The sequence below is a fragment of the Vombatus ursinus genome, unplaced genomic scaffold, assembly GCF_900497805.2.
Source record: "Vombatus ursinus unplaced genomic scaffold, bare-nosed wombat genome assembly UNPS02014825.1, whole genome shotgun sequence".
Lineage (NCBI taxonomy): Eukaryota > Metazoa > Chordata > Mammalia > Diprotodontia > Vombatidae > Vombatus > Vombatus ursinus.
This window is the reverse complement of record NW_020954603.1, coordinates 10581358-10596850: the sequence shown is the minus strand read 5'-3', so window position 1 is coordinate 10596850 and position 15493 is coordinate 10581358. Positions and strand designations below refer to the sequence as shown.

At 34.5% G+C, this 15493-nt stretch overlaps 1 protein-coding gene across 2 annotated transcripts in view; it reads right to left on the bottom strand.

Moving 5' to 3' along the window:
- The window catches only part of ZNF644 (zinc finger protein 644), a 90875-nt gene that overhangs the window by 24293 nt on the left and 51089 nt on the right, over nucleotides 1-15493 (bottom strand). The window contains exons 1-2 of one of the 2 annotated variants that reach the window (XM_027838130.1): nucleotides 6101-6163; nucleotides 27-3052 (exon numbers count right to left, since the gene is read on the bottom strand). The exons of the other annotated variant lie outside the window; for it this stretch is intronic. Of the exons in view, the coding sequence (XP_027693931.1) occupies nucleotides 27-3018 (2992 nt within the window). The 5' untranslated portion in view covers nucleotides 3019-3052; nucleotides 6101-6163. Of the gene's footprint in view, nucleotides 1-26; nucleotides 3053-6100; nucleotides 6164-15493 lie in introns of those variants that run through there. 2 annotated transcript variants of the gene reach the window in all.

Here is a 15493-nt window from a genome sequence, read left to right as displayed (position 1 = left end):
TCCTGCCCGCCCATCCCAAAGCTCACCTTTTCTAACTCGTTTCACAGGAGTTCCTGTGCCCGTCCTTTTGAAGTGCTGCATTTTATCACTTGTGGCTATTTGCTCCGGAGAAACAACATGCCTGGCTTCATAGCTTAAACCTGCTCTATGTAGATGCCCACGGACATGATTGGACAACCCAACACCAGTTTCAAATGTTGCTGGACAGTATGGACAAGATTTTTTCTCTAGAGACAAATCAGTCCAATGGAAAACGGAGTTATGCTTTGGCAATGATGTTTCTGCATTTTCTAAATGTTGAGGATCGTGTATCTCATGTAAGTAGTTGCTAGTTTCAGCATCTTCATAATATTCAAAAAAAAAGCCATCGTTTTGTTCAAAACTAAGGTTTTCTCCGGCTTCTTGACCCTCTACTTTATTTTTAAAGAGAGGGAATAAGTTTACATTTTCCCGATTAACATCACTGTAAGATTCATCTTCCATAGACTGTGTAGTATAGTCACACAGCTCAACATTATCCCATGAACTGTCATCCTCTGTTTCATAGCTATCTTTTTTTTCAGCAGAATTTAACTTTTGCAAAACAACAACAGTCATTTTATGCAAAAAATCTGGATAGCAGTCTAAATCCTCTCCTACAACAGAACTTTCCATCTTAGATTCATTAACTACTCTTTTTACAGCTACACGCCTATAGTCTTTGAAATCTTCTGGCCTTTTTGGATCAAGATTATGAGAATCCATAATAAAACAATTGTTGTGGGAACTATCTGATGATGAAAACACATGTAGAGAACTGGCCTCTTCCTTTTTTAAATGCAAAGGATATGGGTCACCTGACTTTTTAATCATTCTATAATTTTCATATTTGTGTCTATATAAATAGTTACTACTTGTTTTGACACTAGATTTTTGTTTCCCTGTCTGATGGAAATATTTAGGTTTTTGGTCAATGCTGTTTTTAATCATAACAGTCTTATGAGGAGAATTATTTTGATTGCACACATTTACACCTGCCTGGGAGACACTTTTCCGAGCTTTTTGTATTCTATGTGTCCTCTTATGGAGTTTTGAAAAACTGCTCGATTGAGATGCTGATGCAAATGTTCGTTTTACATCTTGTTTTAAAACAGAGTTCTTTGGAAATGTGGGTGTCTGTTCCTTAACTAATGACTTAGTTCTGCCAAAATCTAAAGGTTCTTCAAGAATATCCCCCTTTTTTTCTAATCGTAGTGGCCTCCCAAATGGATCGATGCATGATGATGGATGCAAATATTCCATATGTTTTTTTAAAATATTTCGAGCAGATGTAGTAAAAGCACACAACTTGCACATGTACGTGGCTGGTTTTTTGGATGACTCTGTCAAAGGGTCTTTCACAGAAGTCTTTTTTTGCGTTTTTCTCTGAGCGAGATCAGAATTAATAACTGAACATTTCACCACTGCTCCATGAGCAATTCCTCGGTGGCACTCCAATTCATTTTCAGTCACTGCCATAAAGTTACACTCCTCACAGCAGTAGTACCTTTTGTCTTTTTCGTGAGTTTTAGCATGTTGCACAAAAGTTTTGGGACAATTGGTGCCAAACACACACTGCGGACACTGTAACCGTGCACTCCTCCCTTCGTCCTGAAGTTCTTTTAATTCACGAATTTCCTCCATCAATTTCTGCCTTCTTTCCTGGTGAATAATCATGTGTTTCAGAAGTGAATTTCGATCACGAAATGTTCGCCCACACTCTCTACAAGCGTACGGCCGTGGAACATTGAGGTGACGGAAGTGACTATTCCCATCTAAATGGTACATCATATGCCTATGGAGGTGCTTTTTCTCCCTAAAATTCACATTGCACTTTGTACAGGGGTAGAAGGATGGCTCTTCAGTGCTGAAAGTAGCAGGTGACTCGGAATCACTCTCTTCACATTTCTTTTTTAAAGTATTTGAAAGAAAAGTGCTTGTATGAACAGGTGAACTCTCTTCTCCACATTTATCTGGGCTATAAATCAGTTGTTGAATAGCATCCACATCATCTAAGTCTTCATCTGCTGATTCAGGCTTAACTTTTGACAACGGGTATTTCTGTGGTTCTGTTATTTGTAGTTCTTCACTTTGCTCTAGAAATTCTACATTTAGTAGTTTTGATTTAGTGGTCATATAATTTGATTCACTAAAACAATCCTCAGTATAACGAGTTATCTTGCTTACATCCATTTTTCTTTTTCTCTTTTTCTCTAACCCTACTTTACAGTGAACTGGCGACTTTTCTATGGTTTCTTCATTTGTCATAAGAAACTGGATAAACTCTTTTTGTGGATCCCAGTTTGTATCATTTCCTGATCTGAAATCATCTGTACCTGAGGAAATACCTGTTAATGTTTTGACAGAATCATCTTTTGCTAATAAACTTTCACTGTCCTCACACTCCTCTATTTGATTTATTAAAGTGCTATCTGACTTCACACTACTCCCTACTGATTTTTGTTTATCACAACCAACTGAAGCAGAGGTAGGTTTCTTAATGGAATGGATGGGATTTTTAGTCTGTGCTACATCAGGTAACAAAAATAAAACTTGGTGTTGACTTGAATTTTGTGGTGTAGTTTTTGTGGACAGCTGGGGATCATGTGCCACTTTCAAAGTTGAACAGGAATCTGTTGTTTGCTGACTCATGGGTTGTCCAGTGGGTAATGAAATGCTGCCTTTACTCATAATGGAAGTCTTAGTTAAGGAGTGTGAAACTGGTCCATTAACAGCAGTTCCTTTAGGCAAGATAAACTTTTCACTAGAAACAGTAGGAGCACCAGCATGGATAAATGGAGTAGACTGGCCTCCGCTTAAGGCTTTTTCAGATCTGTCCCTGGATAGCTCTTCAGGCAGAGTCAATATATTGTTTTTCTGAAATGACAGTTGACACTCTTGTGGTTTAAGAATACCACTCTCTTTCTCAGAGATGAAATTGGTGTCATTTAGTTCTTCTTTAGCACCAGTAATCTCAGTATTTATCTTCAAATCATCCATATTGTTGTTGGCAAGCCCATTAAACACATTTACTCTAGAAAAAGAAAAGAAAGGAATCTATTAGATATGTATGCAAGAAATAATATCTTTAAAATGCACTGCACTAGATTTTAAGTGGGCAGGAAAAAAAGTTTTCTATCTATGAAAATCTTTACTATTTAAATATTTTGTCTGTTATTTTAAAATATTAAAAACCATTTAAAAGATGTTATGTTCTATAACATCCAAACACAAAAGACTGAATTTTTGTTATACAGGATATCCTAAGTGTTTTACATAGGTATGACTAAGAAAATCCCTAAATTACTGTACTACTCGGGAGAAAATAAAAAGACAGAGAGACAAAATGCAAGTGGCATGAAGAATACAATCTTCCCCCATTAATTTAGATATGCTTAAGACAGTCAACCAATATGAAGATTTTAAACAAAAGCATCTGGGGTACACTAGGGATTCTTTAACGATTACATAAGAGATGATTTTTACAGGCATGCCAATTGTTTAGATGTAAATAGTATTTTTAAGGTATCTCATTTAGAATTACTGCAATTTTTTCTCCTCATGAATTTGCTTGTTGTAAATTTCAGTTCAACTTTTATCCAAATTACCACAAATTCAGAATTACTTAAACCAAAATTAATGGGATTTTATAGATCTCTGTACCTTGATCCTAAAATTCCTGTGTACCCTTTCAATTTTTCAATTTAGGAAACCTAACCACTTCCTATAAAACTATAAAATATTTGTGGCTAATCAGCTTAATGAATGTTGGTTTCTTATTTACTAATAAATTGAGGTAATTTATTTTTCAGTATATTTCTTGGATTTACTAGTGGAGCTACACTGCCAAACTCAAAACAAATAAACAAAATGCAGAAAACAGATACTCAAGAATCACTTAATGACAGTATTTTTTACCTACATGATTAAAGTATGCCCTTCAATGACCAAAGTCCAATTTTTTTTACATTGATTCTTGTTGATTTGGCAACAGACACCTACAAATAAATAATCTCAGAATGCACAAATGAAACCTCTAAACCAGCCATTAGTTGATAATACCTGACCTAAAATATTTTTGTACTACTACAAAAGATTAATAGTGTGCTGAGTTGAGTGTACTTATTTGTGTGCAGGCATGAATTTAATAGTATACCAATATTTAGTGTTTGCCTTTGCAATCATTTTAGTGGATTCTGTTAGAAAGTACTTTGAAACTAAGTAGAGTTTAGATTTAAAAGCAAAGAAGTGAAAAATATACTAACGTATACATTACACAAAATTATCTGCATTAATGATAAAAACAAAGCATGTCTAGTTTTACCTGTAAAGTTAAGATTTGATCTAACCTCCTAATGTTTACAAATCTAAGATCATCGATTTAGAACTGAAAGCCATTTTAAACAGGCTATCTAAAACTGGGGTTCTTAAAACTGCTTTTTTGTCATGCCTCCTCTTACAGCAATCTGGTGACATGATTTGTTGCTTGACGTTCCCAAGTGGAGAAAATGCTAAATTCCAGTTCAAGATTATTGAAAATTAAAGTGTAAAACTTTTTTCCCCATCTAAATTCACAGGTCCCCTGAAATCTATCCACAAGCCACTTGAGGTGTGTGAACTCCAGGTTAAGAATCACTACTCTAGATGCAACCCCTCATTTTACAGATGTAGAAATTGACCACAGTCACAGTGGCAGAGCTGGGCTTTGAACCCATGTCTAGTGGTTCCAAATCTAGTTCTCCACCATGAAAATAGATTTCTAATTAAAAATTAGTCTACATTTGTATAAAGTGATTTTTTCAAGAAACACAGTACAAAGTGCATTATCTACTTTACCTCTAAGTTTTCTAGCATATATAATTTTATTTGTATAAGTTAGTTATTTCTATGTAAAAATAGCAAAGACCACAGACTACAAACTTATTCTTACATGAAAGCAAAACAAATGACATAAATAACAATTTTATGGCATATTTCATAATGGATCAAAACAAAACTGGGAAAATAAGTGGGAAATCTCTAGGGTTTTTTTGGCTGCAAATTTTATAATTAAGTATAAGCACTTAGTGATTCTATTCCTTCCTATGATCTACAATAAATGTACATTTATATAAAAAATGGACAATATAAGATACTAACACAACTTTATAAAAATATTTACTTCTTTAAACTCAACATGTTAGACCAATCATTTTTAAGTACCCCCATCTAAGTCCCAAAGTTCTCTGCTGTTATGAGATTGGCAAATTTCCATGGAAAGAAAAATAGACTTTCAATAAGATCATATTCAATGCTATCACCCCAAAATGGCGCTAATGCAGCACCCAGCAGGAGTTTCTACATCGCATACACAGAAGTTAAAAATGGGAAGCACAAACATGTGTTAGGAAGGAGTACTGCAAATGTCAGTAAAACAAAAACCAAATTCAATGGCTATATTACTATTACCCATTCAGTGATCACTCCTAAAATTAAGTCAAACAGTCCTCACAAGGGCAATAGTATCCTAAATCTTTAAAAGGCAGTATTAAGGATATTTTGTTTAAATAAATATGTATGAATATGTGCACACATGGTATGCCTATTTGGGTATAGAAGATTTATACTATCTATTCTAGTTTATTACTAATAATGGGGATAGACAAATATATGCTCAGTCAATTTGAGAGCCTGTATTAGCTTTTCTCAACAGGAAGCAACGTTGCTAACGAAGTGGTAAATTCAGTGTTAATGAGTGGCTTCACTGTTACCACCTCTGAGGTAAAACCTTCCATGTTCCATGTTCTACCCATCTGTTCTGGTGTTAGGAGTTCAGAGAAGGAACAGACGCTTCCCATTTAAAGCAACTTCAGTGGTACCCCCCGAACAGCAGGGTGGCAAACCATGAAAATATCACGGTGACTTGGAGACTGCAGTCCTCATTATCAGAATGGTTTCATGAAAGCCTGCCACAAGTTTACATCAAAAGATAGCAAATTGTTTTGCTCAAATATATATTAAAATAAATGTTCATAATCCATCTTTCAATCTGCAGAATACATACAGAATTCTTTCTCTAAAAGTTGAGGCTTATAACACCTACCTCTAGTTAGAATATCTGCTGAACTGTAAAATGACATAGCTCAAGAGTTTGTTCTTTCACCTGTTAGGTAATTATTATGCATAAGCAAAGATGGCTAATTCACTCCAAATTAATAATCTTCCCATATATCCAAGCTATTCCTTATAAAGTAAGATTGATCCAGGCACAAAATCTTTACAAATAGAAGGAAAAAATAACAAAATTGAATTGATTCATTAAACAGTTTTAGCAACAAAAAAAAAATTATTTTACAAAAAAATTTTAACTACTTTAGAATTAATTTTTATGTTGTTAGAATAAGTGATCCCACTGAAAATGAATGAAGGCCATAGCACATTCAAAACCTGATGCAATGATAAACAAAACAAAAATGTTTATCATTTACAAAGGATTATTCCTTATATGTCTATCACTAATGCTTATGCAATATGTAATACCTAGGAAATCATTCATTATGAAAGTTAATTCTAATAGTGGGAGTAAAAAAAGAAAACAAAACCCAATACATTATCTCCTGTACAATAATAAGTGTAACTTTATCAACATTTGTAGTTTTCTGGGCTGCCAACCAACAAAGAACATTTGAAATAAACTCTTAAAACCTGATTCAAAAAGCTGAATAAATTTCCAACTAGTTTATATATATGTACACACACACGCACACACATACACATATACATCTAAAACAAATATACAACTAGTTTAGATATGATGTCTCAAAGTTCAATTAAACTACTTTATCAATTGGAGTACTATAAATAAGGATGTGAATTATCAAATTATATCTGTACATTACCAGTTAAGTATCGTCCTTAAGGAGTCGTTTGATTAAAAGTTTTTTCCTAAGTAGAATTTTTTTTTAATTCATAGTGGGTAAAAAGTTGCAAATGGGATTTTTAATATACATATAAAAACATACTTCAGGTTCTAGAAAATCATAATGAGTTCTGCAGCTATAACTGCCTGTAGTCATACACTGTAAGCATTAAAAGAGAAGTACAAAGGTCAGATCTGTCTTCAAGATGACAGATCATCACTTATAAGCCTCAAGCTAGACTTATTGTCTCAGAAATCTCAAACATCAGTATTTTTGCAAACTATCAGCACTTGCTATAACACCCTTACTACACTACATCTTGAGGTTACTACAGAAGAAATGAGGTGATAATTGCATATTAACATAATTATTCTGTAATCCCTCTGAGCAAGCTTCCTAGGTCACTCAGTAATTCAGATTGGATACAACCTTCCTGTCATCAAATCTATGCTGTCCACTTGCTGTTCATTAATAAATCTTTTTGATAGAAAATTAGCTTAATTTCATTCTTTTATGTACATTATTAATTGTATTTATTACAAGCAGGTTAACATTTCTTGGGTACTTATCGCATAATGCCAACCTTGTCATATAACATAATTTCACAAAAAATTATAATATTGCCCTTATTCAGTACTAGTTCATTAAAAATTACATCGCACAACTAAATGTAGAGTTGCCCACTAGCACCATTACAGTTAAGATCTATCAGGCTCTATTGCGGCCCTTTCTTTTGCTTTAAAAGATCCTTGAGAGTAGATAAGTTTTTAAGTTATCAATACATGTGATTAAGCCAAGAAGCAAAAACCATTAACAGCTGTCAATCTACATACAAAACAAATATTAATTGGATGAAATACTGTATTTTGATTACTGAGGTTTGAAAGTCCATGAATACTATATAAATATGTTTAGCAAGGGATATATCATACAAGCAATTATGTGTGCACGTACCCAATGTATATTTACATACAAAGAAAACAGAGGTCTAAGATGTTTGTTTTTGTTTCCTCATACTATCTCTTTGAGCCCAATGGACCCTCACACTATGTTGTAGGTTTAAGAACATGTGAATAACACATTTTAACAGGGACACAAAATAAAAAGCACCACAGAAAGGTGACCAGAAAAAGATTTGAAAAACCACAAGTAAATATGGTCTAGAGAAAAAAAACTAGAGCGAGAGTAATCACGGCAACTGTTAAAGAACAATCACATCAGAAAAGGAAATTGACTTTTTCTATATAGCTTCAGAAAAAAAAATAGAAAAAAATGGGTAGAAGTTACAAAGAAACAAATCTTGGTATCATTTAAGAATATCTTCCTAATAAACAGAGCTTCTTAATGCAAAATAGAAGTCCTCATAATATAATGAGCAGCCTGCGATTCAAGCAGAGACTGAATGTCAGACATGGTGTAGGAGATTTCTTGGTCTGGGCAGGGGCAAGATGAACAAAATCCCTCTAAAGTTCCTCCCAACTCTTGAGCATTTATAATATTATGTACATGACAAAGATATTTATATGTGTAAGTGTAAAGTCTATAAAAATAATAGATACGAGTATTAAGTGAGATTATTCTCCTGAACTTACAGGAAAAGGCTACAAAGCATAAACTGCCTCACAATACCTCATTATGATAAAATAAGAACAAGTCAAAAAGCTTGAGCTTCTAGTCCAAGATCTGTTGCCATTTTTACTGGCTCAGTGACATTGGGGGCAAGTTATTTTAACCTGTCTGGGAGACATTTTCTTCATCTACAGAAGAGGGGTGATATCTTACAAACTAGAAAATACTCTGCAAACATGGTAAGCTAATAACTGCTTGTTTAAAGAACATATTTTGTGAAGGATCAATATAGTCTATTTGGATAAGACTGAGACTGAGGCCTATACCTAGATAAATAAGAAAATCCTTTAGCCTTAAATTATTATTAGAAATATAGAAACGGGGTCAGCTAGGTGGCGCAGTGGACAAAGCACTGGCCCTGAAGTCAGGAGGACCTGAGTTCAAATCCAACCTCAGACCAAACATTTGACACTTACTAGCTGTGTGACCCTGGGCAAGTCACTTAAACCCAATTGCCTAAAAAAAAAAGAAAAAAAAATGAAAAAGAAAAAGAAATATAGAAACTAAGTTTTTCCACTGAATTTGTCTACATAAGAAGCAAGTAATCCATTATATACTAAAAGATGAAAATAAATCTGATTGGCATACAGTAGGCATTTTATATAAAGAAATCCAACAGTGTATAGTATCTCCATGGCAAACTAATGATCTTTAAGGCCATGTTTAACATTAAATGGTTCTTTATCAGAACCAAGTTATTTTAACTCCTGCCATGCTGAGTTTGTTAATACAGAAAGGTTTTTTTCCTGCCTACCTCCCCATCATTCAGCAGAGGGACTGTGTGTTGGAAAAAAGTAATGCAACTGGTAAACCAGAGAATCTCACAACTGAAAACCAAGAGGTCATTAGGACCTGTTCTCTTCTGTGTCACTGAAAGTGAATTCTTAAAGTATCCACAAAAGTTATACATACAAAATTTCAAACTCTCCCATAGTGTGTTGTTCCAGTGTTCAATCTTCCCTCCTTTTTTGGGGGGGGCCAATCAATCTTCCCTCTAATAATTTTTTGCCAATCACATGAATTAATATTTTCCTTCATAATGAAACTAAGTAAATGAACATCACTGGAGTATGACCTTGCTATATGCTACAAATATAATATGTAATAATAGTATTTTTTTTCTAAACAAAGAATCCCAAGGAAAAGAGAAGAACTTGAGAAATACCAGCGTTATCTTGTTAATGAGAATTCTGTTTTCTCTCTTCTCACTGTTCAACAGATTAAATCAAAAGCCATCTTGTGATATCTTCCTGAGTGTTTAAAGTACTTCCCAATCTTCAAAATCTTCATTCTGGCTTAGTTCAAAAATTATGCCTTTTACCAGAATAATATCTGTCAATATCTTAACTGAACTAAAATTAACAAGCTCTACATATTTTAGTTGTTTAATTTTTTTGTTGTTCTTTTCTGGCTTATCTTTACCATCACCTGTGATCTCCTCCCTCACCCTCTCAAAAAAACTTGAATTTATTAGATACACCTGTATTGATACACACCTGTTCTGCAGGCATGTTTCTTGGCTTTGTTTTTAAGGCTTCCTACTATATTCCTACTGTACTGCTACAAAGGTAGCAAATGACAAATTGGTCACCTCCCCTTATATGACAAAAATTTGTGCTTCTATTTCTTTCTCGATTCAGCTCTTATGAGCTACAAAACAAAGGTAGTATTTGTAAGTTCAACGGCCACTGACTGAACTTTTTACCCAAAATGGACACTTGAAAATTTCTCTGCCCCCATGGAAGACAGGGCAAATGTACTCAGACCAAAGCAAATCTATCACTATTGCTGAACTCAAAGTCCTGTCTTACTGACAGGATATTAGTGATGTAATCTTCATACAAGATAGATAATACATCATTATTTCCCTTAAAAAACATTTTCTCCCAACCCTGTAACAAAAATTTCTAATTCAAGTTTCCCTGAAATGATTAAAGCTATAAGACTGAGGTCATCACTACCTTTACATCATGTAAGTTATCAACAAAGTAATAAGTGATATTCAAATGTTTCTCAATAAAGAAAATTATACATTTGGGGCATGTTATGAGACAAGCAATGAGATGAGAAAAAAATTAAACATATAAATAGGCAACAAGCAGATAAAATGAGCCCTAGTTGCTAAAGATATGATGGTCTACTTAGAAAATCTTCAAGGTATCACCCAAAAAAAAAAACCCAAAATAAAAGAGCAAAAGCAAAATGAAAACCAAAAACACACCCCAAATCCTTCCAACCTTCCACTTAACTGTGACAATTAACAGTTTCAGTAAAGTAGGCCATTACAAAATAAGCTCTCACACACCTGCATAAAATAGCATTACAATATACCATCAAAATCCAGTAGGGATTAATAGAAATAGAAGCCCCAATAACTTTTAAAATGCATAAAACATGTGGGAGTCATTCTACAAAAGCACATAATATTTTCATATACACACTTAAAAAATAAAAAATGTAAAATACTTGGAGGGATATATAGTACTCATACTGGGCCATGCCAATATAATAGAAATTACAGTAGTAACTCAATTCAATTATAAATTTAGTGTTATACCAAACCTCCAGTATTTATGTAGTGTCTAATGTGCCAGGCCAGGTGGATGGTTGTGGGTGTGGGTGTGTGTGGGTGTGAGGATGTGTATGTGTATGTTTGTGTGGCAAGGGAGGGGAAGGAAGATAGGAAATAGGAAGAGAGGAACTAGAAAAATCAACAAAGTTCATTTGGAGGAACAAATGATCTAATATATCAAAAGAAAAATTTCAAAGTAGGAATGGAGAATAGAAATTCCAGGCCTCATAATAAATCATAAAGAAATAATCAAACTATTTGGTATTATTTTAAGAACAGAAAAGGAGAGCAGACTAGGTTGAGGAAAAATAAGAAATAATTGAACCCAGTGTTTCATGAAACCTAGAACTCCCTATTTGACAAGAATTACCAAAAACAATCTAGTAGAGATTACCAAGTTATACCACAAAAAACTGAAATGGATACATGATTGGATTAAAGATCATACTGCAAAAAATATTGGAAGGGAACAAAAAGGCTGTGGCTAGGGGTCAATTCTTAAAAAAAACAAACAAACAAGGAATAGAAATGATTATAATACAGGAAATTTCAATTATGAGAAGTAGTAATGCTTTAATAGTTTAAAATTACACTATTAAGCCCTGAGATAGCCTCTACAAAGCACATGACCAAAGTGACCATACCCCTTTTACTTAGAAATTCTACTCCTAGGAATGTAACCTGAAGAGGTTAATGGTAAAAAGCTCTATATACATACTAAAATACTTGTAACTTTAATTAGTATTGGAACAAAACCTATAAACAGACAATCACTGATTTGCAAAACATGCTGTGGTTCGTGAAAGGAATGGAATATATCTACACTGTGTTTAAAAAAAAAAAAACAATATGATCACATCTCCTAATTGTGGGTTGCTCACACCTAAACCTAGTCAGGAACTTGCAGATGTCAGATCAGGCACAGTAATTAGACTCTGTCCTGGATCAGATTGCTTTAGGAGCACTGAAAGCTTGAAGGCATCCTAGTCTGACCTTTTCCTAAGACCCTAGAATAATAAAATACTCAATAAAGCAGCACAAAGACTAACTTCTGGTCATGCAAAACTTGGCCCTAACATAAAGTCCAAAATCAGGAAGTAAACTGGAAGAATGGGCAAACAAAAAAAAATCCCACCATAAAAAGCTATTGTGGTAGTAGGTATAAGACACAAACCCAGATGAAGAAAATTACTCCATAATATCTATAAACAAAGCCTCAAAGAAAAACACAGCTTAGACACAAATTAAACTAGAATTCCTAGGAGAGATGAAATGAGAGTTTTAAAATTATTTTTATCAATGAAATGAGAGCACAAGAGGAAAAAGACAAGAAAAGAAATGAGAGCTATGAAAGAAAGAACTGGAAAGGGAATTAACAGGTTGTCACAAGAGGTACACAAATCTTGCTCAAACAAAATCTAAAAATTGTAATAACTAAACAAAAGCCAATGATCCCATGAAAACAAAAAATATTAAAACAAAGTTAAAATATTGAAAAAATAGAAGAAAATCTAAGATATCTTATAAGACAAAAGCAACTGAACTGGAAAACACAAAAGAGCAAATTTAATAGTCATTGGAACTATCTGAAAGTCGTGACAAAAAAAAATAGCCTAGACGTCATATTTCAAGAAATCATTAAAGAAAATTACCCACATCTTAGAACCAAAGGGCACTGTAGAAACAAAAAGAATCTATCAGTCACTTCTTCAAATAAATCCCTACATAAAAACTCCAAAGAACATTAACAGTCAAAATCTAAAGCTTCATGGCTAAAAAAATACTGCAAGGAGTCAGAAAGAACTCAAGTACTGAGAAGTCATAGTCAGAATCACTACATAGCAGCCAGAAGCTTACAATTAAAAAAATTCCAGAAGGCAAAGGAGTAAGATATTCCAGAAGGTTTACAAACAAAAATAACTTACCCAGCAAAACTGAGTATAATCCAGCTATGTGTGCAAATGAATCTAAACATTCCTGATGAAATCATGGGAGCTGCATGGTAACTTGAAGACTGGAGGAACAACCACTAGGTTGTTAGAAGATCATCTGGTCTCCTTGCTTCAAGCCTCACTCTACTCCAGGGTATCTATCATACCTCCTGCTGCCCAAGTAATTTTTCTTGGGCCTACATCTGACCATATGACTCCCCCACTTAATAAACTACAGTGTCTTCCTACTGCCTCTCTGATAAAATATAAATTCTTCTGTTTCTATTTTAAAGACAGTGATTCACAAACTAGTCCCAAACTATCATTTCATTTGACATCTTTCTCTCCTCTGTGATCCAGCCAAAGTGGCCTTCTGTTCCTCAACCATGACATTCCAACTGCCCTACATACACTCTGTCCTCACTTCTGCCTCAGTCCCTCTTTTCCTTTAAGTCACATCATCTTCAGAATGAGGCTTTTCCTTTTTCCTCCAAATGCTGGTCTCTTTTCCCAATACAAAACCTCCCTCTTCCCCCCTACCTAGAGCACTAAAGCTTTGGAGCACTGCATGCTGTGAGAAGGTGGATAGACTATTTGGTTTTGCTAAACCGTTTTTTCCTTCTCTTTTTTACTCTTTGTTAAAAGGGATGACTGTAGGGAACAATATGTTTGAAAATCAAACTAATATAAAACCAAGAGATATTAATTTTTTCCCCACAGAAATGTTAAAGATATAAGGGACAATGACAACAGTTGACAAAAGACTTACAAAGTCTCTAGATTTAAGGGGGAAAAAAGGCTAATGGTGAGTTAATACTCACCATTGCCACATACCAATAGTATACCTAGCTGTCCTTGATCAGTCTAATTTTCCAGGCTCAGATGATATCTGAGTATTACAAAAACCTGGCAGATATGAATACTATTGGGGAAGGGGGGGGGGGGGAGAGAACACAACAGATAACAGAAGAGGTCCTAGAGAAATACAGATTTCCTCATTTCTGGCCCATTTTCCCAATGGGAGGTGGAGGGGGGGGAGCAGAGTAAAAAAAGGAAGAGAAATTGGGCTTAAAAAAGAATTGGGAAGGTTTGGTTACAACCAGTCATTATTGACATTATGTTAGCCCATAAGGCCCTTAGAGCTCACTATAATACAGGATCTCATAATCACAGCATTTAGATAATTTAATCCAACCCCTTCATTTTATAGTTTTTTATATACTGGGAAAGATCCACAACGGCTGACAAGCTGATTTGGAAGCATACTGGATCCACCTTTGTGCAACATTACTTGCAGTAATTTGGTAACTACAAAACCCAATTAGCAACTATACTGGTATGACTTGCCATACATGGGAAGGGAAGCAAATGCAGAGCGAAGCAAACATCATGGAAAAATTGTTTAGTCTTCCATTTCAGAAAAGGTAGCATAGTATCACAGCAGAGGGCCTCACTGGGCTGTATTAGTATGGTCCTGGGACAGCTAAAGGCTAATGAAGACCTTATCCATCATGGGATTCCATTAGATATTTTTAATAAGAATATAAATGATACCTGGGGGGTCGGTTTAAGGCCTAAAGTGCAGCCCTCTGAATGAATCCAAACTTCACAGGACAAATCCCCTTAATAAAAGGATTTGTTCTGTAAAACTTGGACTCAGTCAAAAGGCCGCATCCAAGGACCTAGAAGGCCACATGTGGCCTCAAGGCCACAGGTTCCCCACTCCTGTTTTAAGCTATCACTGGAAAATACTAAGTCACCTCTTCCCAAGGTACCCACACTGTTTACTGCTCTTTCTTCCACTTCCTGACATCCGTACTCCCACTCTTTGATGCGCACAGAATACTTCAAATATTATATACAGGCATCCCAGGCTTTGGGGGGCAGATACTCTGGTAGCAGTATTGTTATTTGAAGTGTGTTATGCATAATGTTTGGAAGTCAGACTAACTGCATATGACAGAAGAAGTGTGCACTGTACTAGTAAAATGCCTTAGTAAGACTAATGCAAAAAGTCCTTTTTATAAAATGTACTAACAAGTTTCTCTAGTAAGAAGTGCTGAAGGGGTTGCTAGTAGAAAAAATTTAAGAAACCTTTAAAGAAAGGAGAAAGCAACAATTGCCTGTATATCCCAGAAATAGATTTCTTCAGATGTCTCAATGCCTTATTATAAAGCTACAAAAATTTAAACAACAAAAGTATAGACAAATAAGCTCAATTTTAATTCTAGATCATGTAGTTAAAGGGAAGATTCATTTGTGAATATCTGGAAAAGTAAAGTGCAACTTCCTGAAGAACTGGTCCTGTAAAATTAAATAATTTTATTTTTTTAACGGGAATGTTTTAGTTTACCTATATTATATGTGCTTTTAAAGTTTTATTGACACCTTGTTTTTCAAAGCATAGTCACAGATAGCCAAATAAATATATATCAACCCTTACC